General features: G+C 36.8%; 1 protein-coding gene across 2 annotated transcripts in view; it reads right to left on the minus strand.

Moving 5' to 3' along the window:
- Positions 1-1,579: 1,579 nt before the first annotated feature.
- Positions 1,580-23,471, minus strand: part of LOC106870656 (ankyrin repeat domain-containing protein 40) — a 43,766-nt gene continuing 21,874 nt past the window's right edge. For both annotated transcript variants that reach the window (XM_014916805.2, XM_014916806.2), the window contains exons 2-5: positions 22,232-22,380; positions 12,438-12,605; positions 10,086-10,259; positions 1,580-6,656 (exon numbers count right to left, since the gene is read on the minus strand). In XM_014916805.2, the coding sequence (XP_014772291.1) occupies positions 6,352-6,656; positions 10,086-10,259; positions 12,438-12,605; positions 22,232-22,380 (796 nt within the window). In that variant the 3' untranslated portion in view covers positions 1,580-6,351. The remainder of the gene's footprint in view (positions 6,657-10,085; positions 10,260-12,437; positions 12,606-22,231; positions 22,381-23,471) is intronic.

Below are 23,471 nucleotides of genomic sequence, written 5' to 3' on the forward strand. Positions count from 1 at the left end.
TTAAGAAGACTAAGAGTAAAAGATGTTTTATATGACACATTCTACCAGTGTCCCAAGTTTCAAAGTGTTTCGTTAAGAAAATACTGGTGCCCCCGTTTTGAACTAGATCCGTTTATGGTGATGATGCACCATTATATGAGGTCAAGTACTGACATCACCAGTTCAAATGTGGTCAGACATTGGTAGAAACTGCTTCTATTCCTGGACAACCACATTCTGCCATTGATGACAACACCATCCATAAAATAGAAGCTGCCATTTTGGAAGATCACCACATAACTATTCAGCAGCTAGCCTAAGAAGTGAAGATAAGTGGAGGGTCTGTGGAAAACATCATTCATGACCATTTGTACATGCGGAAGTTGTCTGCATGATGGATTCCCTGGATGCTCACACCTTTTCAGAAGTAGGAACAAGTCAGTTGCTACCAGGCTCTTTTGGCAATGTGCCAAGAAAATGAGGAGGACATTTTCAGCAGACTTATCACACAGGATGAAACATAAGTCCATCACTATGATCCTGAAACACAAGTCCAGTTGAAGCAATGAAAGCATGATAACTCACCACCTCCAAAGAAGGCTTGTATCCAACCTTCAGCAGGCAAGGTAATGCTCAGTCTTTTGGGAGTAGTGATGATGGATTTTTTTGGCAAAGGACACCACAATTAACGGGGCATATCATGCTTCTCTGCTGCAGAAATTGCAGGACACCATCAAATCAGAGAGGCATGGCATGCTGACCAAAGGAGTCCGCCTCCTCCAAGACAACGCCCCAGTTCACAATGCACATGTTGCCAAGATGAAAGCACACTCCTGCGGCTATGAAATCCTTCCTCATCTCCCTTACTCTCCAACCTCGCACCATCTGAAATCCACCTCTTTCCAGCCATGAAGTCTTTTTTGAAGGGGAAGCACTTTTAAGATGATAATGAACATATTTTCAAGGTAAAGTCTTGGCTCCAGACTTCTACAAATGAGGTTTTCACAGCTGTATAAAGCAATGGGAGAAATGTGTCATCATTGGTGGTGGCTATGTAGAGAAGGACTAATAATTATGCCAAGTTTCATTTATCCCAGTCCTTGGGAAGTGGGTCAGTGGAAATCTTTAATGACCACCTCTTGTGGATGTACTCCTAAAAATTATAATCTTAATGTGGTTCACATATAATAAAACTAGCATATTTTGATGAAAATGGATAGCACAGCCCTATGGCTCACTGGATCCTGTCGAACTGTCCAACCCATGCCAGCAAGGAAAACCAACATTAACCCTTTAGCACTCAGATAACTGTCAAATGTAATGCATTTTTATTCACATTACTTTCAATTAATCATGTATTATCTTGTGGCTTCAGGTTTCAATGAGATTATTGTTTACTTTTAGAATGACATAGTAGGGTAGTGCAAGGGGCTGGATCTGGCCAGTTTGAACATAAAACTGGTAGAATATTTGGGCTGGTTTAAATGTTAAATGATGATTATGATAAAGCGATTTGAACTCAATACATAAGACTAGGATAGGAATTGTCAATAGATTCCAACATTAGCACAGTGTAACAAAATGACAACATGAGGACAAGTTTACAATTGTAATATTTAATATCATAATGGCAAATTAACACTGTATCAGTCATGTGATAATCATTTCAGTATCAAGTGATAACAAAATATGAATTTACACATTCCTTCATCAAGAGTTGTGTGCTAACTTCGTAGTTCAAAAAAGGTAAAGAAAAGAAAATGAAGAATTAATAATACTCTAAATAGAATTTACAAAATTAGGTCTGCAAAAAGGGCTCTTTTTAGTTTATGTTGCATGAGCATGTGTGTGTTTATGTACCAATACCTCGTTTTATATTTCTTCTTTAAATGAAACCTATTTATGACAAAGCTTAATATTGCAGCAATTTAACAGACAAGGTCATGATAAAAATGGACATCTTCATTGCTTGCCTGACCACAGACGTTCCCACTCAAATTTGTGTCTTTCTCATAAAGAAACATTTTGTTGTTTTATTAGTGCACATAAAAGAAAGAAAAATCAGTCAATCACAGTTTGTCTGCTTTTGCATTTTGGAGTCTGTTATTGTAACACTTGTATAACAATTTCAAAACTTAAAGTACACTTCCCAAAAATGTTTTCAGGTTTCATGACACTTTGGGTAATCATCTTCTGCTATAGCCTGGGCTGACCAAAGCCTTGTAAGTGGATTTGGTAGATAGAAGTTGAAAGAAACTTAATATAAATATATACATACATACACACACATATATATAAAGTTGTGTGTCTGAAAGTGTATATATTTGGGTGTGTGTTATTTCCCCCTCAACTTCATGTGTGTTTGCTGATTGTAAACAAAGGCCTCACTATTCACACAGACAGTCTCATATGATTATAGTCCAATACAAAAGCATGTTTGGGTTGCATGATCTTTATAAAGAAAAGGCTCAATTAGCGTCATTTGTTTTCAATTTGGGCTGTTTGTTGTTTGATAGACAGGAAGATTATAACCTTGCTTGGAAGTGAGGATTGCCATTAGGAAGGGCATTTGGCCACAGAAAACTCTACCCCATGTTCCAGTATATGAGCCATACAAGCATGGAAAAGTAGACATTAAAATGATGGCGATAATTTTTTTTACAAAGATTCATTTAGTACTCTTGTTATTTCAACTTGTCATGTAAACTTAAAGCAATATTAATAGCTACCAAACTATAAATTATAAAACAAATGGAACATAAATGTTATGGAATTATTAGGACTTTCTCGGTCAACTTTAAAAACCATAATAAATCAATTTAATATAATAGTTGCCATACAAAATTCAAGTGAACATAATACTTCTAAACTAACAAGCATAAGCAATAAAATAAATGTAGTAAATATGGCAAAATCCTTGTGTCTGAGTGGATAAGGGTTCACAAGTGTCACTCTCCCAAGGTACTGATAAGAAAAAAGCAATAACTTTCATCAGATGAAGCAAGAAACTTAACAAGTCACTTAAACCTATGAAGACCATATTTTAACAGAATCACAAGTGTATAGTTCCAGATAGCAAAAAGGAGATTCCTCTAACACTGGTTTTAACAACAAAGACCTTGGTGAAATAATTTGTGCATTAGATTGACCTTCACAAAACAATCCAAAATCTGAATGCAGCAATGGGAGATCTGTAATGATATCAATGAACTGTTATAAAGAAGAATTAGAAGACCACAATAAAAATAAAAACCTAACACAACCAGTCATACCATATTTTTCATTGCTTTACATTTTTTATTTGTTACACAAACTAAAGTATAACAGCATGCTTTTTATTAAATTACATATAATTCTCTTCAAAAGATTTTATATATTGACATTGTATTTGAAATGAATGTATATTTCTTTCAATAATTAAAAGAACTTCTTCTAGCAACAAACTTCCTCATAGCAGAGTAAAAAAAAGTGGAACATATTTATTTTAGTAATTGAGGTATCGGTGTAATTATAATAAACAGGTGTATACATGCTATATGTGCAGGTGTGTTCATATATATATATATATATATATATATGCATTTCTGTCCATTTTGATAGGTACAGTTGATAGTTAGAGATCTATAGTGTACACACATGCCACACTAAGAAGTTTGATGACATTTGGAAGTCATAGAAATAAGCAAAAACCAGTTAGGAGGGTGAAAAATCCAAACCCAGTCAGTTGGTTCATTGTATCACATCTCCTTAGCCTCTTACAAGGCTTACTAATCTTCATTCATCACTTTATCATACATGAGATGGTGTTGTTTAGGTGGAATACTGAAATATGGTATGTGATATACTGATGTGCACACATCATGTATTCTGAGTATATAAAATGATATGTGAATCAGTTGAAGGAAAATTTTACTAAAAAATATTTTGGATAGTTTTTATGTACTAAGAATGAAAGAAGAACTGTGATGAAGTTCAAATTCTATAAAGAATGTGAACCAGGTTTTGGCAAATTATTTTTAAGAATTATTTTAAAGTATGCTGGAATATGTGTTATTTGCATATGAACATCTATATAAATAAAAATACGGAAAGAAACATAAATATATATGCATGTGTGTAAAAACAAAATATATATATGTGTATGTGGAAACAAAATGTAAATATAAGTACAATTAAGAATATGGGAAATAAAGAAAAATAATGAGAACCAACTAAAATTTTAACCCATGTTAACCTGTTTGTTAATATTAGCTGTCATTTTTTGAAAGCTCAGGTTCTTTATAACTTTGTAAGTCAGCACAAGTGAACAAAAACATCGTACTGTATTAAAAGAAATCATACCACTAAACTGCTCTGAATTTTGAGCTGTTTCTCTTATTAATTATTTAGAAAACTAATCCCTCTTCAAATTTGCAAAACTAATGTTTTTGATTGAAAAAAATATATTATGTAATAATTTGAAGGAGCCATCATTTTCTCCCAAGGCTTTTTTGACAGCAAAGAAATAAAAGTGTAATTATTATTATTATTATTATTATTATCTGGCATTTCTTAGATAGGGTAGAAGCTTGAGATATTTAAAAAGTCAATGCCTTCAGTTTATGTGAATTTATGATGTTTATGCCTTTCTGAAAAGCATTAGTGATGTAAACAAAATGAAGCACTTCCATCTAAAAATAGAAACTAGATCTGTAAACTTGGTCTCTCTCAAAACTTAACCACTGCATTAATAAAAATAACAAATCTGCCCTAGTAAATATGATTTCAATCTTAGGGACTAAGCCTAAATTAAATTTTTTTTTTATTGTTTTGAAGGGTTGAGGAAAAATTTGGTTTGAACTGTACCAGTACTTGACAGGTACTTGTTTCATCAATCCTAGAATGATGAATGACTATGTTGATCCTGTTAGGATTTGAACTTAGAATTCAGAAGGATGTAACTAAATACCACAAGGCATTTTGTATCACCAGTGGGGGTTGTCTGAGGCGTGGTTATTGCTAGTTGAAAACCACTGATTTTGCCATCCACCACTCTTGTAGACATAATTATTTTATAGGAACAGAGTAAAATAAAATTAATTCATTCCAGCCAATTACTGATACTTATTTTATTGACCCAAGAGGGATTGTAAGGCAAAGTTGACCTCAATGGGAGTTGAACTCAGAACTGTGAGGGACAAAACTAAATACTGTAATGCACTGATTGAGGCTGTTGCTTTAATGATACAGCCATCACAACAACTTTTCTAAATATAGTAATCATAATAATTTATTTATGGTCTTCTGCGTTGGCAGAATGTCACAATTATTTGAAGTGGGGGACAGAAGTGTATAATTGGTTTAACTGTCCTTAGTGCTTGATTGGTACTTATTTGAAGTTTCTTTTATTCAACTCCAAAAGAATGAAATGTGAAGTTGTCACTGGCAGGATTTGAACTTGGAAAGTAAGAGAACAACTAAATACAGCAAGACATTAATTTTATTCAGCATTCTGCTACCTAGCAACCTGATAATGATTTCTTAAATAGACACAAGCACAAGACCAAAAATTTTGTGGGGAAGAATGAGTTGATTACAGTACTTGACTACTAATATTTTATATTAATCAACCCTAGAAAGGTTGATAAAATAAAGTATCAATCAAGGACTAGAAAACTGAAAGGAAAAGTTGACCTCAACAAAATTTGAACACAGAAAGTAAAAGTAAAGAGCCAGAACAACTACCTCAAAGTATTTTGTCTGATGCTCTAACAATTCTGCCAGTCACACCAACCTAATAATAATCCTTCCTATTATAGACACAAGGCCTGAAATTTTGGAGGAGGGGGCTAGTCAAATACATCAACCCCAGTGTTCAACTGGTATTTATTTTATCAACCCCAAAAGAATGAAAAATAAGTCAACCTCGATGGAATTTGATCTCAAGATGTAAAGAACCAGAAGAAATTCTGTTAAGCATTTTGTCTGACATGTTAACAATTCTGCCAGGTCATCAATAATAATAATTACTCATATAGGCACAAAGCCAGACGTCTTTTGGGGCGTGGAGGGTAGACCCTAGTACTTGACTAGTACTTCATTCTATCAACTTATTTAAAGTTGATCAAATGAAGACCTCATTTCATCTAGATGGATGAAAGTGAAAGTCAATATTAGTAGTAAGTGAACTCAGAACATAAAGAGCTTTAGTCTATTGCCCTACAGAATCTGCCAGTCACCCCACTATCATTATAATATTAAGGATAATAGATGCTTAGCTCATTCCTTTCAAAGTTTACATGCATGTGAAAGAGAGAGAGAGAGAGAGAGGGAGAGAGAGAGAGAAAGTGAGCATGTGCATGCATGCTCGTGCATGAGCTTGTAGTACATTTTTTAATACAAAATTTGTTCAGACTTCAGTTTTGTGCCAACACCATAAGTCCGAGATGAGGCACTGATGGCTTTGTTAGTAAGAATAAGTTCTAATTCTTGGAAATCCACAAGACGCTTCACATCTTTGTCTTTGCGGATGATCGTATTGGGCAATTTACGTATTTTATATACAAGGCGTTTATCAATGTTCAGTTCTTGACACAACAAGTTCAGGAGGGCATCAAATGTCAATGAAGACCGATCCAACTCTATTTCTATGTAATCTTGTTCTTCAACATTGGCAACTCTTGCTCTGAGGACGATTTCTGGAAAACAGATAAACAAATTAATATCTATGCTTATTATACATTTTCAAGTGTATTTATGTATGTTTATGCATGTGTGTCATATTATCATCATTGTTTTAACATTCACTTTTTCCATACTTGGAGGGGTCAGATAGTGTTTATTGAAGATTTTCTACAGATGGATGTCCTCCCCCATTACCAACCCTCACCTATTTTCAAGCAAGGAAATATTTCTTTTTGGCCAGACAGGTTTCTACAGAATATTGGAATTGAATGACACTACTTGTATGATAGTGACACTCATATACAATATGCATCAGGTCATTAACAATGAAATGTCCAAGTTTCTTATGCACCAAGTTTGACAGTCGATTATTCAAGTGTTTTATCCTGACAATTCTTTGTTTTACAACACTGAAGAGTTACATCGTCAATTTTCGAAATGCAGTTCATGGTGTCTGATTATATCGTGAGTTTTCTCTTGTAAATCAATTTTTGTGAACCCATGGATAGATAAAAAAATTGTGTTGTTTATGAATATGAGTTCCATCATGGAACCAATGCATCCCAGACAGCTCAAAACATCAATGAGGTGTTTCGTGAAGATGTTGTGACTGAGTGCACTGTATGTCGATGGTTTCAGAAGTTTCAGTCTAGTGACTTTACTCTTAAAAATCAGCCTCGTGGTTACCTGAGACCAAGGTGGATAATGAGGAGCTGGAAACTGTAGTGGAAGTGGATACATTTCAAACTACGTGAGTTAGCAGCAAGGTCTGATATTTCCATTCCAACTGTATCAGACCATCTGAAACAAATCGGTAAGGTAAAGAAGCTGGACATGTGGATACCACACGAACTGAACAAGCATCAAATGACATGTTGTCTTGAAACTTGCTGTTGTGGCATAAAAGCAAACCATTTTTGCATCGTATTGTTACATGTGATGAAAAATGGATTCTTTTCAACAATGGCAAATGTTCTGCATGATAGTTGGATAGAGACGAAGTGCCAAAACACAATCCAAAAAAGAATATTCACCAAAAAAAGCTAATGGTATCTGTTTGGTGGTCCAGCACAGGTGTCATCCACAACAGCTTCATGAGACCTGGTAAGTCAATTACACTGGATGTATACATCAACCAGTTGGATGAAATGATGAGTGAACTTGCAATTAAACAACCAAGATTGGTCAATAGAGACAGGCCAATTCTTTTGCAAGACAATGGTTGACCACATGTGGCACAAAAAATGCTACTCAAGTTACAGGAACTGAACGTGGAAGTACTTAGTCAGCCACCATAATTCACCAGACCTTGCACCAACTGACTATCATGTTTTCCAGGCATTAGACAACTTTTTGAAATGAAAAAAAATTTAATTTTAAGAAGATGCAAAAACAACCTTTCATGATTTCATTACCTCTTGCTCTCCATAATTCTTTGCTACTGGCATAAATAATCTACCGATAAAATGGCAAAATTATGTTGATAAATTAGGAGCATACTTAAATTAACTGCATTGCTTTTTGTTGAGATAAAGTAAAATAAACTTTCAGTTCAAAATCAGACACTTCATTCTTAATGACCTGATACATTACAAGCTTCTTTCAGTTTCTGCCTACCAAATCTACTCTCAAGGTTTTGGTCAGCCTGGGCCAAGTGTCATTGGGTTTACACTGGCACCTTGAGTATTAAATTGAACCTGAAATTATGTGGTTGGGAAGCAAACCTCTCAACAACACACACCCATACCAGTACCTAGCCATGCCTGCACTTGTATGTGAATGCAACAATTTCTACAGAGATTTTTGAGATATTTGTGCATCTATTGCTTTTACTGTGTTAATTTCAATCATGTTCAATCAAAGGTCCTTTTTCATCAGACAAAACTTATTTACATACTCCGGTGAATGTAGGCAACATTCCTGATGTTAGAACTTCTTAATTAAATTGTTTGGTTGTGAACTTTATTCATTTCCTCACCCTTAAATCAGAAGTATCCTACAAGACAACCTTATTACATGTGCTGACACAGCTCTCACCAACCCATGTTTTATTAACTGCCATGTATCACGATTCAGTTTATGCCACTTTTGTTCTTCTCTCTTTTACATTTATGAATTACTATTTCTAACCACAAACTGTTAATCATGGGTAACACTTTCCTTTGAGCTACATCTTTGGACTCTCATATCTGCTATCATTCTCAACAACACCTCAATTCTTTACATTATATTTTCATTACTTCCATGAACAGAAAGTTTGAAAATATTCTTCAATAGGGACACAACAGCATTGTTTCTTTCAGCAATACAAAGACAATTGTTACAGGTAAAAAGAAGACAATCTTACAATATATCATCACACTTATGCATGAACACACAACAATGATACTGTCTCAAACATCATCATCAACAATACGAGCCACTTTCAGTCACTTAATGTTTTAGCTATGAAAATCTTTTCCTGGGAAGCAAATTATCCCAAGATTTAGATCTAGTGACAAAAGTTCCTGTTGTGACCACAGCAATGAGATGTATCAAGGAAGTTTAGCTGCTGTATTGAGCAAATTAGATACTTTCATAGAAGATACCTAACTTGTCAATCCCTTCTCTAGGACATACCATTTAAAGCAGCAGCATCTCTATAAGTAAGGGCTGCAAGAAATCATAAACACTTACAACCTGCATAGTCAAAAAGATTTTTGATACAAAAGAACAATTTAAACATGTAAAGTTCATGGTTATGGACAGCTGCATCATCTAGCCCATCTAATTGTATGTAGCCATTATAGGAGAAGTACATCTTACAACTGTAAGAGAAGGGAAGACTGAACAATTAATGAATGTGTTGTTAGTTTGTGGTCTTGAATTAGGATTATATGTTAAATAGGTGCAGACGTGACTGTGTGGTTAAGAAGCTTACTTCCCAATTATGTGGTTTCAAGTTCTGTCCCATTGTGTGGCACCTTGGGCAAGTGTCTTCTACTATAGCCCTAGGCCAACAAAGCTTTTTGAATGGATTTGGTAGACAGAAACTGAAAGAAGTCCATCATATATATATATGTGTGCATGTGTTAGTGTGTACCCTTGTCCTGATATCATGTTGGTAGTAAACATGCATCATGGTCACATAAATGATCTGTAAAAAAATATGTCTGGCCATAGGCAAATATTGACTTGCTTGGAAACAGGTGAGGACTGATGACAGGAAGGGCATCTCATTTAACTGTAGAAAAATCTGCCTCAGTGAATTCTGTCCAACCTATGGGAGCATGGAAAAGTGGATATCAAAATGATAATGATATAAAAAAATTTAGAAACAAAAACTGATTCCAATACTATCTTTTGCTTAAAAGGTTAGAAGTTATATCTATAGCTTGCTTATTCTTCTCTAGTTTTCAATTCCAATCAATCTATATAAAAATTAACATGATGAAGCTACTAACCATTTTCAAGGTTAAAGGCAAATAAACCTTTGGATGGTGCCATCTGCTGCTGTGGAACACCACTGAGAGCAGGTTGTGCAGGGTTTGCGTGTGGCATTGTTCGATGTGCCTGGTAATTTGAATGTATTGGTATGTTCTGTTCTTTTATATCCAAAGCAGCAGTGGCATCTGTGACTGTAACAAAAGACAAAAGAAAGAAAGAAAGAAAGAAAGAAAGAAAGAAATTAAGAAAAGAAAGGAAAGGAAAATAGCAACTACATTTGTTTAGAACCATGAGCTGTAACTAATTCCTTTGAGCTACATCTTAGGACTGCCATATCTTATCTTTAATACCTCATATCTGCCACTATTCTCAACATCATCCCAAACCTGCTGTCAATGATCACAACCACCTTTCTCCTTCATTCACAATAACCACCTCTCCATCTCTGTCACAATACATCTCTTTCTTGCTCTCCAACCACTCTTCAACCATGCACATCATCTCCCTATTTCCTGATCTATCTACAGGTTTATTATACTACTGCTCTTTACCATTCCTGTACTGCTACATATCACCTCCTTCTTGAGCCACTCTTAGTTCTTTCACTTCCTCCTCCAATCTGATACTTGTCACCAATAAAAACCTCCACCCTTGTTCATCATTCACTACATTCATCTCTATCTCACTCTAACTGTCTGTCACTCTCCTATTACACTCTAATGAACTTACCCACCTATCTATGAACATCTCCATTTCTGATCTCTTATATACTCACCTTTTTGTAACTTGCAAGTCTCACTACCAGCATCTTTGTCTTCCATCCAGTTATCCCCACTCACCCTTATATAATGTGGGGTAGCTTTTTATCTCCTTTATAGCAAGATACCTGAGCCTGTTCCTCTACTGTATTTCAGCATCTCAATACCTGGCATAAAGACTTGTACTAAACTCCACCCAGTCAAGGGAACTTTGTCCTTCTCTTGCAAAGTTACAGATGACCTCACTAGTGCCAGTGTTATGAAAAAAAAAAATGTGCAGTACACTCTGTGAAGCAGTTGGCATTAGGAAAGGCATTCAGGTATAGAAACCATGCTGAAACAGACACTGGAGCTCAATGTAGTCCTTCAACTTGTTGAATCCTGTAAACTACACAACCCATACCAGCATGGAAAACAGACATTAAATGATGATGAGGAGGAGGAGGAGAACGCACTGCACCAACAATGGTATTATGCAAATGACAACAACAATTGATCCAGCATCATTTTATGCAAGCTTTCACACACTTCTTAGGGACTGGTGAGGAATGGTTGAGCATCATCGATAATGAACTGATTCTTACTTTAATCTTCAAAAGCTTTGGAACCCAATCCAATAAAGGAGTACTGTGTGTTAGCTCAGTCTGCTAGAAATAGCAGCCAAATCACCCTTAAAAAACATACTAATACCATCTGAAATAAGGAAGGACACAGTGGATAATGTAGTCCTTGATACACTATGTTTGAATAAAGGATAGGATGGTCACAACTGGAATGCTCAGATATAGACCTGTTGGATTGGGGATAATTTGAGGAGGATAGGGCTTAAACAACTACTAACTACAAAATGTCTATTTATTTCTTTCAAGAAACATCATAGTTCACTGAGCTGATGTTTATTGCCAGATCCTGTAGTGTTCAATGCATTGAAACAAATTTCGCCTCCCAAATAGAATATCGGTATAAGGGAAGTAATTATTCCTGCAAGAGGTATTTGTCATTTAGAAGAGGAAAATAAGATACTGATATTCAGTGTCCAACATTAAAACATTATACTGTATGTTAGGTCTCATTTAATGGATTTAATGTTTGTATCCTCATTTGTTAGCATAAGGAGGACACTGAAAATCATTAGTTTGATCTCTGCAGATGTTTCAACAATATACAGGGATAGCAGGCAGCAAGCTGGAAGAATTGTTAGAATGCCGGGCAAAATAATTAGTGTCATTTCATTGTCTTTACATTCTGAGTTCAAACTCTGCTGAGGTCGACTTTACCTTTCATCCTTTCAGAGTTGATAAAATAAGTACCAGTTGAGTAATAGGGTTGATGTAATTGACTTACCCACTCCCCTGAAGTAGCTGGCATTGTGCCAAAATTTGAAACCAATACAGAGGGACAGCAAAAAAAAAAAAAAAAAAAGGAAAAGGAAAAGGTGGAAATAGCATAAAAGAAACAAAAGTGAGCAACAGAAAAGAGTGAACAGAAAAAAAGAGGGATACAGAGAAATGAAAAACGATAGCATAGGAGACAGCAGAGAAGATAGAGGGAGATAACAAAAAAAAAGGAAGGTGAAAATATCAAGACAAAGAGAATAATGTTTCTACAAACCATTCTCAGTGTTATATGAATATAGTCCTTTGGATGGAGGCAGCTGTTGAGGGGCACTTGAAGGTGTGGACTGCGTAGGAGTTGTGTGCGGAAATGGAGGATGAGCTAAGTAATTTGGATGAATTGGTAAGTTGGGTTCCTTTATATCCAAAGCAGCAGCATCTGAGACTAGAATGAAAGGAAAAGAAGAAAACAATAAAGGGTTGAAAAGGAAGTAGGGGTAATAAAACATATTTGGAGCATTCCTACTGTTAATTGGCTATTTAATTAAATGGCTGTTAAATTTTGGGCTGGTCTATTTTGGTATACAGTAGTCCCCAGATATTCGCAGGGGTTATGTTCCTAGAGTACCCGCGAATAGTGAAAAATCATGAATATTGGACATGGTCCATAAAAATGCCTATAAATGTCAAAATATGACATAATATATATATATATATGTATATATCAAAAATACATTTCTTTGCCTTCTCTTCTTGCTCACTTTCCCTCCTCTTTTCACTTCACTGTGTCCCTGTGCTCCTCCTTAATTCTTCTGTCTCTCTGCCTCTACTTCTCTCTCTTCTCACCGCACGTGACTGGTGTTCAACCAAACCTGATCTTTCTTTTTTGGTTCGTCCGTGCAACATCTATATTCCTCCCTGTGCCTGTGAAATCTTGTATCCCTTGTAAGGCTTTATTTCCATACATGCCAGCTTGATTTAATTCATCCTTAGTTGAAAGACGTCTGTTGTTATGTCTTGTTATTTGTATTTGTGTAACATTCTCCATTTTTTTCCGTCCTTGTTTTCATATTCATTTGCTGCTTTCTTCCAAGGAATCTAATGCTCTTAGCTTAGTTTTTCCTTGGGGCTGTCCAGATTGGAGCAAATTCGAGTATAACCAGCCGATATTGCAAAGATAATCTGGAACTCGACTGAGGAAAGAAAACTCTGAATGACCCACCCTTGTTTTCTTTGTATCGTCTATCTGGATGTTTTGTTGTTCCTTTTTTGTATCCTCTAACTGTCTGGATGTCCTGGGTTCTTGTCCCATTTTGTATTTTATATATGTATATGTATATATATATATTTAATACTAATTTAATAAAAATAAAGTAAAATGTAAGGTTACTCACCAATAATAAATAATATTGATTTAAGATGATGATGATGATGATGAAAATAATGATGGTAATGACTGCACAGCAAAGAAGATTTAAAGCTCTTCAGGTGACACCTGTTCTTCAGGTGACACCTGTTCTTCAGGTGTTTTAGGGGATGTCGTATCTTCATGCAAGGCTTTCTTGGAAGCCTTGAGGAAAATTGTGATGGGAAGTTGCTGTTGTTGTTTCTTCATGGTCGTGAGGAGAGTTTTATATGTCTGCATGGCAGCATTGATGGCATTTTTAAATTAGAGGGACCGAACTATATAGGGATCCCATGCTTCCACCTTCCCTTGCAATTCTTTTACTGTCCTTAAAAGGTTGGACAGACGTTCGAATGCCAGGCCCATCTCATCCTCCTCTTCCTCTGGATCTGGCACTTCCTCCTCTTCTTCACTGGCAGACTTCATTAATTCCAACAAATCTTTGTCTGTTAGGGTTTCAGAGTGGTCATCGATGAGGTCAAAACCTTCACCAAGTACCTTTGCCAGTTTCACCGCTTTCTTGACAGCCTCACGCTGAATAACTTCAGGTGAAAAGCCCTCGCAGTCCTGGCCTCTCTGGCCACACATTCTTCTAGCATGCAATGAAGGTTTCTTTTTTCATGTCTTTAAGAGTAGCGTGGATGACTGACAGGCACGTTGCGATCATGAAGTTATGCCAGTACTCCTTTAACTTGAAATTCTCATCTGAATCCAAGGTGTTGGAGAGAGTTCTGAGTGTAAAGTGCCTTGAAGGCACAGATCACGCCTTGATCCATAGGCTGGATGAGGGAGGTGGTGTTGGCAGGGAGGAACTCGACTTGAACTCCCTCGTGATTCAGATCTAAAGAGTGACCACCAGCATTGTCCATAACAAGCAACACTTTGAATTCCATGCATACGTTTTGGAGGTATTCCTTGACTTGAGGGATGAAGCATTGGTGGAACCAGTTCAAAGTTAGACTTTTAGTAATCCAGACCTTGGGGTTGTGCATCCAGTGGACAGGCAGCAGGTTTTTATTCTTATTTTTGAAGGCCCTAAGGTTTGCAGACTTGTAGATAAATCTTGGTTTCATTATGAAGCCAGCAGCATTGCCACACGTAATTAGCATTACTCTGTCCTTCTGTGCTTTAAATCTTGGGGCTCTGGCTTCGTCCTTCATGATGTACGTTCTGGAAGGCATCTTCTTCCAGAACAAGCCAGTCTTGTTCATATTGAAAGTCAGTTCTGGCTTGTATCCCTTGTCCTCGATGATCTAACTGAAGGTCTCAAGGTACTTCTCAGTGGCTACTTTGGTGGCTGATGCTGTCTCTCCATGCAGGGAAACACACTTTATTTTAAACCATTTCTGGAAATGATCAAACTATCCCTTGCTGGCTTGAAAATCTTCAGGCTCCGGTGCTGTCAATTGTCTTGGTTGCAGTTCTTTGGTGCCTTCTGCTCTGTCTTCTCTGTTGAACTGCTGGTATAATTTCAGTGCTTTTTCGTGAATGATGTTACTGCTCAAGGGGATGTTTTCCTTCTTGCAGTCACTGATCCACAATGCCAAGGTAGATTCCATCCTGAGGAAGTGCTTATTTCTCACTATCGTTATCTTTTTGGCACTTTCACAGAAACTTACTGCTATGGTAGTCCTGATTGCCATCTCGTTCTTCTTTATGTAGCATATGGTGATTTCGTTGACAACATAATAGCGACAGCATAACTTTACCTTCCCAGAACATATCCAACAGTTGTACCTTCTCATGGAGCATCATAACCTTTTTTTGGCATTTAGGTTCACTGCCTTAGAAAGTGTAGGGCGTTTGGGTGGCATCTTAGGGTTTTAATAAGACACTGCGAAAAACACAGCACTCAACAAAATACTCGAGATAGCCACTGGATGCAGTCCCCCCACCACCACCACCAAAAAAAAAACCTACAAAATCTTCCTTTCATCTAATATGTGCATAATCACCAATGGGAGATTAAGCAGAGATTAAAAACAATCATGGTTTTGAAAAATTTAGTTTGTACTACTATTAGATAAAGTAACCTATATTATAACAATAATAAGAGAGAGAGAGAGAGAGAGAGAGCAGCAAGTAACCTAATTTCAATTAGGCTATATTCGCTCATGACCTTAAAAATTATCCTGTTGAAATAAACAATGTGTATGATCAAATGTAGCAATTAACGTTTAGTCTCGTGTTGTATCTTTGATCTGTCATCAGTAGCCCAAGTAATACTGGTGCGATACACTATATATATATATATATATATATATATACACACACATTCACAACAATGAGAGGTTGTTGTTGTTGAGAGAAAAATACAGTGAGAGAGGGAGAGAGAGAGTGTGTATGTGTGAAATATAGATAAATGTCGCTATACTAATTCGCAAGCTTTGATTGAAAGCAGGAATACAAGATACAAAATTGATACAGTGTACTTGTATCTAAAACAATCAAGCGACGTAGAAGGAGAAAACCGTGAAGGGCATCCAGTAAGCCCACAAATACAGTTTATTGTTATTAATAATTTAGTCTTAAAAGTGTGAAAAAATATATATTGCCACGAAAAAAGCCATAAAAATCACGGACGATATTTATGATTCCGCGAATAACAGGGACCATGAATGCTGAATCGTGAATAAGCAGGGGTACCAAATTCAGATGTGTACATTATATGTAAGCAAAACATAAAAAAACCCCTCGTGTACTCAGCACATGGTCTATCCAAATCAAGTACATTTTTATATCTCCAAACACAAACTTTACATAGTTGGCCCTACCAGTATCCCTTCAGCAACCAACTTCAAGAAATATTCTTTTCATAAAACATTGAGAATTGTTACTACATTGCTCTCTTTTTCATTTCTATTTTCGGATCATTTTGGTTTGACGGGCAACATTTTTCATTTGTTTTATGTAGTGTTTTTGGTACCGAAACACTTTCAAACTTCGTATACTTGTATATTTTGTGTTATAGAACAGATAAAAATTTTTGTATTCGAAGTTATTTCGTGTAAAAAGTTGTCGTATTTCGGTAATTTCAACCAATCACTGACGTCTATTGAGCTGAAAACAATTAGTGCCGTAGAATGTAAACAACATATTCTAACGGTGTTATGGGATCTTTTCCCTTGAATAAAATTAGTGCCGTTGTTTGTGAACAACAACTATCGGCGGTACTGTTATTTATAACATCGTTCGTGCGTTTGTACTGGTTTTAGCTTTAGGGTTTTAGGGTTCCGGTTTTAGAGTTAAAGTTAGTTTTAGGGTTACGGTTAGGGTTATGATTATTTTTGCCATAACCTCACTCATAACCCTAACCCTAAAACCCTATAACTTATAACCATAACCCTAACTCTAACCCCAACTCTAACCTTAAAACCCTAACACAAACGCACGAACGATGTTATAAATAACTACCGCCGATAGTTGTTGTTGAGAAACAACGGCACTCATTTTATTCAAGGGAAAAGATCCCATGACACCGTTGTTTACATTCCAAGGCAGTAATTGTTTTCACCTCAATAGACGTCAGTGATTGGTTGAAATTACACAAATACGACAACTTTAACATGAAATAACTTATTAAGAACTAATTTTTGTTAAGAAGGCTAAGAGAAAAAGATGTTTTATATGACACATTCTACCAGTATCCCAAGTTTGAAAGTGTTTCGTTAAGAAAACAAGTGTTGCCCGTCGAACCAAAAAGATCCCTATTTTCTTTACTGAGACTCTTCTGTGACATTTACCTTCCTAACAGTCTCTCTCCCTCCCTATCTTGTCCCTTTATTGATGTCACTCTTCCAGTTCATTTCATTCTTGGGCCTTCCTGTCTCACTCTCTTTCTCTTCCCTGCTGATGATTATGCTGCAACGCTTGGCAGGGTATGTAATTTTATGCTTCACCTGATCCTTTGCGTTCGTCTTTTTTATTTTCAATTTTGTTTGGGTCCACCCAGTATCTTATCCATATTTTCATTCCTAGTGGGTTTCCAGTATAAGCAACACCACGAGTAGCTATTTCTATAAACAGCAACAGATTTGTAGGAGAGAAGCACAGTTAATTTAAGTGATTTGACATATGTACACATTTAGTACATTTAGGTGTTTCTATTCAGTATATTTAAGTGTGTGTGTGTGTTCACCCCCACTGTACCTTGATGGTACACCCCAACACATTTCTATCATAATCTTCTCTCTGCCTATTCCCCACCTCTCTCTTTCTCTTCCCTTTTTTGACTGGAGCAGATATGTATCTCCTTTACAGCAAGACAACTGCTTCTGTCCATCTATTATACCATAACTTTTCTTCAACTAGCACAAACCTACCTTCCTAACAGTTGAAGGGATCTTCTTGCAAGTTGTTTGGTGTCTTTGCCAGTGCTGGTGCCATGTAAAAAGTATCCAGTACATTCTGTGAAGTGGTTGGCATTAGGAAGGGCCTCCAGCCATAGAAACCACACAAAATCAGACGATAGAACTCAGCACAGTTGTCTGGGTAGCTACTCCTGTCATACTGTCCAACTCATGCCAGCATGGAGTACAGATGTTAAATGATGATTTTATATATGTGTGTGTGTGTATGTGTATTTATATGCACACACACACACACATATACTTTGATCTTAGCCATATACATACATACTTTGATCACAGCTATATATATATATATATATATATATATATATATATATATATGTCAATCTTCATCATCATCATTGATAACATCTGCCTTCCATGCTGGCATGAGTGATATATACATCATCATCATGAACATTTAACGTTCATGTTTCATGTTAGAATGGTTTGACAGGACCATTGGGTCCGAACATTCCATTGTATGCTAACATTTGCTCCAACATGGTTCCTGCAAATGGATGCCTTTTTCTAATGCTAGCCACTTTACAGCATACACAGGATGCATTTTTTACACAGCTCTAGTGAAGGCATCATGCAGCATAAAAGACTAAGGTGCCTTTCAACTGGATGGAGTTACAGGAGACAGAAATGGATTTATGCTAGGAAATGAGGGGTTTAAATATGAGAGAAGGGCCAGAACAGAATGGGTTTCTTACTATAGAAGAACTACATGGCTACTCACATAAAAAGGAGGGTGGAAATGACTGGAGTAGAGTTGGTGATAAAAATGATGATGTGGTATCAGCATGAACCATTAAGACATGAAGTTAGAAGTGAGTGGGGACAGAATAGGGGGTTAGGGCAGGTATGAGTTGCAAGAGTATATAGGGGAGTGAGAAATGGGGAATGCGGAAGGGGTTAACTTGAATGATGAACAAGTTTTAAGGGATAAATAGGGAAAATAGAGGAGGTGATGACTGTAGCAATTAGGTAGAGTTGCAGGGATGTAGTAAATGGTGGATAAAGGGTGGAGGTAACCAATGATATAAATGAATTTGGAGAGGAAGAGATGTGTGGTTATACAGGTTACAAGAGAGAGGGTGAAAGGCATAATGCATGGGGAGAGTGAGAGATTTATGAGTGTAGTGAAGAAGGAGGTTATAACTGGGTGGCTCAGGAGGATAATCACTGTAAAATGTGAGTAGAGAAAGGAGGGTTTTCAGAATGAAGGATGGATATAAGAACTCATAGCTGAGTTCATTGTATGCAGAACTGCAAATTGAAAGATCAAGAAGTCCTATCCTATAACCAATATTGCACTGTGCTCATTGTTAAGATACTTCATTTATAAATGGCTCAGTGCATGCAAATGGCTCTAGCTATAAAGACACTCTATAGAAAAGTTCAATATTTACAGCTAGGTAGACAGAGCCATTAAAGAGACAGTTTTTGCAATAGCCACAGCACAACATAGGGAATCATCATCATCGTTTAACGTCCGCTTTCCATGCTAGCATGGGTTGGACGATTTGACTGAGGACTGGTGAACCAGATGGCTACACCAGGCTCCAATCTGATTTGGCAGAGTTTCTACAGCTGGATGCCCTTCCTAACGCCAACCACTCTGAGAGTGTAGTGGGTGCTTTTACGTGCCACCGGCACGAAGGCCAGTCAGGCGGTACTGGCAACGGCCATGCTCAAAATGTTGTCTTTTACATGCCACCCGCACAGGAGCCAGTCCAGCAGCACTGGCAATGATCTCGCTCGAATGTCCTTACACGTGCCACTGGCACAAGTGCCAGGGCACCGGTGCCATCACGATTTCGCTTGCCTCAAAAGGTCTTCGCAAGCCGAGTTTCTGTTTCTAATGAAGGAGACGATGGCATGGTTGCCATCCGTCAAGATTAGTTCGATTTCACTTGCCTCAACAGGTCTTCACAAGCGGAGTTTAGTGTCCAACGTAGGAAGGTACACATCCTGGCAGAGGCCTTGGATTTAGGTCTCACTTGGCTTGCCGGGTCTTCTTACGCACAGTATATTTCCAAAGATCTCGGTCAGAAGTCATTGCCTCGGTGAGGCCCAATGTTTGAAGGTCATGCCTCACCACCTCATCCCAGGTCTTCCTGGGCCTACCTCTTCCACAGATTCCCTCAACTGCTAGGGTGTGGCACTTTTTCACACAGCTATCCTCATCCATTCTCGCCACATGCCCATACCAGCGCAAAACTCTGAGGGGTTATCAAAGTTGGTATTCAATGTCAGTTCAATGGCATAAAGCAAAGGGGAAATATATATAGATATAACACTCTGGATAAGATGTCAGTCTAACACAAATAACATGCTTAAGCCTTTAGCATTTAAGCCAGCCATATCCAGCAAAAATATTCTACTTGTTTTATGTTCAAATCAGCTAGATTCTGGCCTCTCACACTTCTGCTTTAATATTATTCTAAAAATAAGCAATTGCATCATCAAAATCTCAGAGCATCAAGATAATGCATGATTAATTCAAAACAACGTGACTAAATAAGTATTACATTTGATAGAGAAATCTGAATGCTAAAGGGTTAAATAGTATTTCTGACATCCAGATAAACTGAGGCAATGTTAATCTGTTTGGCCATCTTACTCTTACAACAGAACCAAGAGAATAAAGAAACACCACCCAACCATAAACTTTTCCCACTAACTGGCGACATCCTGTAAACTCAGGCAATTGTTGATTTTGAATTTTAAGTAACTTTTAGTTTTGGTTTTAGGATGTGGTTTGTCCAGGACAGATGATAAGACATGTAAGTGTAGTTGTCACTTATTCTTCCCTCTTCCCTGCCATCTCTACTTATCATCCCTAAGCAATTGTTCTTCATAATATTCACTTACCCTACTGTTTTATCCCCATTCACTTCTACTTGCCTCACCACCAGTTCTATCCTAACTACTTCCATCACCTCTTCAATAATGTAGGGGAGCTATCAAGCTCCCCTACAGCAATAAACTTGTTCTGTTATACCACCATCTTCCTCATTTTAACTCCTCCTCTTCACATATGAAGCTGCCTACCTCTCTACTATAGCCTCTCTCAATCAAAGGCAATCTCAGTCTTACAAGCTTTAAGCCATAAAGCTTGTAAAGTTTATGGTACCTCACTAGCATTGATCCTATGAGAAAAGCACCCAGTAGATACTGTAAGGAGATTGATGTTAAGAAGTGCATCCAGTCGTAGAAACCATACCAAGGCAAACATTGGAATATGATGCATTGTTCAGATACATTGAATCCTGTCAAATCATCCAACCCATGTCAGCATGAAACATGGACATTAAATGATGATGGTGATGATGATGATGATGATGGTTATTGGATCTATCATATACAGTCATAAGACTAATTCAAAGAGAAAATCAATAAAGTTACCTTTAGCATGGACAAGGACTCAAGTCCTCCAAAAGAGATGACCAGAAATAGCTAGAGACTCAGATTGTGTAAAGAAAAGACATTGGTCTCCAAGAGCATGAAGTATAAATAGTTAGATTCAGTATGTACAGAGATTGTAAGCTTTCGAGAAGAGAGAAAATATAACTAGACCTAAGTATATATGAAGGTCCACACAGACCCTGCATTACCACTATTTTTATCTCTAATTCAAGCTCATCCTCCCCACCTAATCAACCTCATCCTCTCTTCTAAAATGTAAGTAGCCATGTAAACCCTCTGCAGGTCACTTCTCTCATACTTTATCTCTTTATCTCCTAGGATAAAGGCACCTTTCTCAATTTCATTGTCTTGCAAGTTGCATGGAAACTTCACTAGTGCCAGTGGCATGAAAAAAGCACCTAGTACATGCTGTAAAGTGACTGGCGTTTGGAAGGGCAACCAGCCATAGAAACTGTGCTAAAGTAGACAGTGGAGGACTTTTGCAATTCTTGGACCCATCAAATCCTGTCAAACCATCCAACTCATGCCAGCTTGGAGCATGGACATTAAATGATAATAACATGGAAAAGGTGCACAGTTAATTTAATTACAGTAGTTGGCTGCTCAGGCTTAACTCAAGAGAGAATACATCTCTCTTGGAGTTTGTCATCAACCAGTACACATTGTAAAGTGGTTGACATTGGGAAGGGCATTCAACCATAGAAACCATGCCAAACTAGACAGGGGAGTAGGGCCCATTGAATCCTGTCAAACCATCTAATCCATGCCAGCATCAAACATGGATGTTAAATGATGATGATGATGATGATGATGATGATGATGATGATGATGATGATGATGATGATATGAGTTTTACTAGAATAACAAACAGTTACTTACCTCCCAGTAACTGATGTATGGTGGAGTCTGATGTTAATTCAGCAGGGATGTTACCATCAAAATTTTTTATATTTTTATCTGCACCATGTGTCAAAAGGAAAGCAACAACAGATGTATGGTTTCTAATTGTAGCCCAGTGCAAAGCAGTACTGAAATAAAATAAATAAATAAATAAATAAATAAAAAATAATGACATCTATTTGTTTTGCAAGAATCTTGACAAGAAATCATGTGCTGAAACAGATACAGATAGTTATAATTATAGATAAGGATGGTCATATTTTGCCAAATAAAGAATAAGAGTAGACATGTGAGATAGAGTTGCTGAAGAGGTCACAGGATGTGTAATGAAGGAGTTTTGACAAAGAATCTAAAATAATAATAATAATAAAGCTGAAGTGAAGATCAAATATATAGTGTGTGCATGTTTAATTGACAAAATATGACCATCTCCAAGTAAACAATAACGATATAATTATTACGATTACTAGCTTTGGCACAAGCAGCAAATCTTCAGGAACTGTAAAATCCATAATACAAACTTGACTGGTATTTATTTTATTGACCTCAGGAAAATGAAAAGTAGTCAACCATAGTATCATTTAAAATACAAAACATGAAGACAAAATACTGGTTTTAGTCTCAACTATTCCAGCCACTTTACACAACTAAATATTGCAATGTTGTTGTCAAGAGTTCAACTGTTTCTGTCTTATAATAATAATAATAATAATAATAATAATAATAATAATAATAATAATGATGATGATGATGATGATTTCAAATTTTGACACAAGGCCAGCAAGTTTGGGAGAGGGGCCAAGTCAAATACATTAACCCCAGTGTTCAACTGGTACCTGTATTATTGACTCCAAGAGAATGAAAGACAAAGTCAACCTTGGCAGAATTTGAATGCAGAGTGTAAAGACGGATAGAATGCTGCTAAGCATTTTGCCCAGCACAGTAATATAATAATAATAATAATAATAATAATAATAATAATAATAATAATAATAATAATAATCCTTTCTATTATAGGCACAACGCCTGAAATTTTGGGGGCGGGGACTAGTTGATCACATTGATCCCAGAATTTCACTGGTACTTAATTTATCAACTCTGAAAGGATGAAAGGCGAAGTCAAGTTCAGCAGAATTTGAACTCAAAATGTGGTAATGGGCAGAATACTGCTAAGCATTTCATTCAGCATGCTAACAACTCTGCCAGCTCATCACCTTAA

The sequence above is a fragment of the Octopus bimaculoides genome, chromosome 7, assembly GCF_001194135.2.
Source record: "Octopus bimaculoides isolate UCB-OBI-ISO-001 chromosome 7, ASM119413v2, whole genome shotgun sequence".
NCBI lineage: Eukaryota > Metazoa > Mollusca > Cephalopoda > Octopoda > Octopodidae > Octopus > Octopus bimaculoides.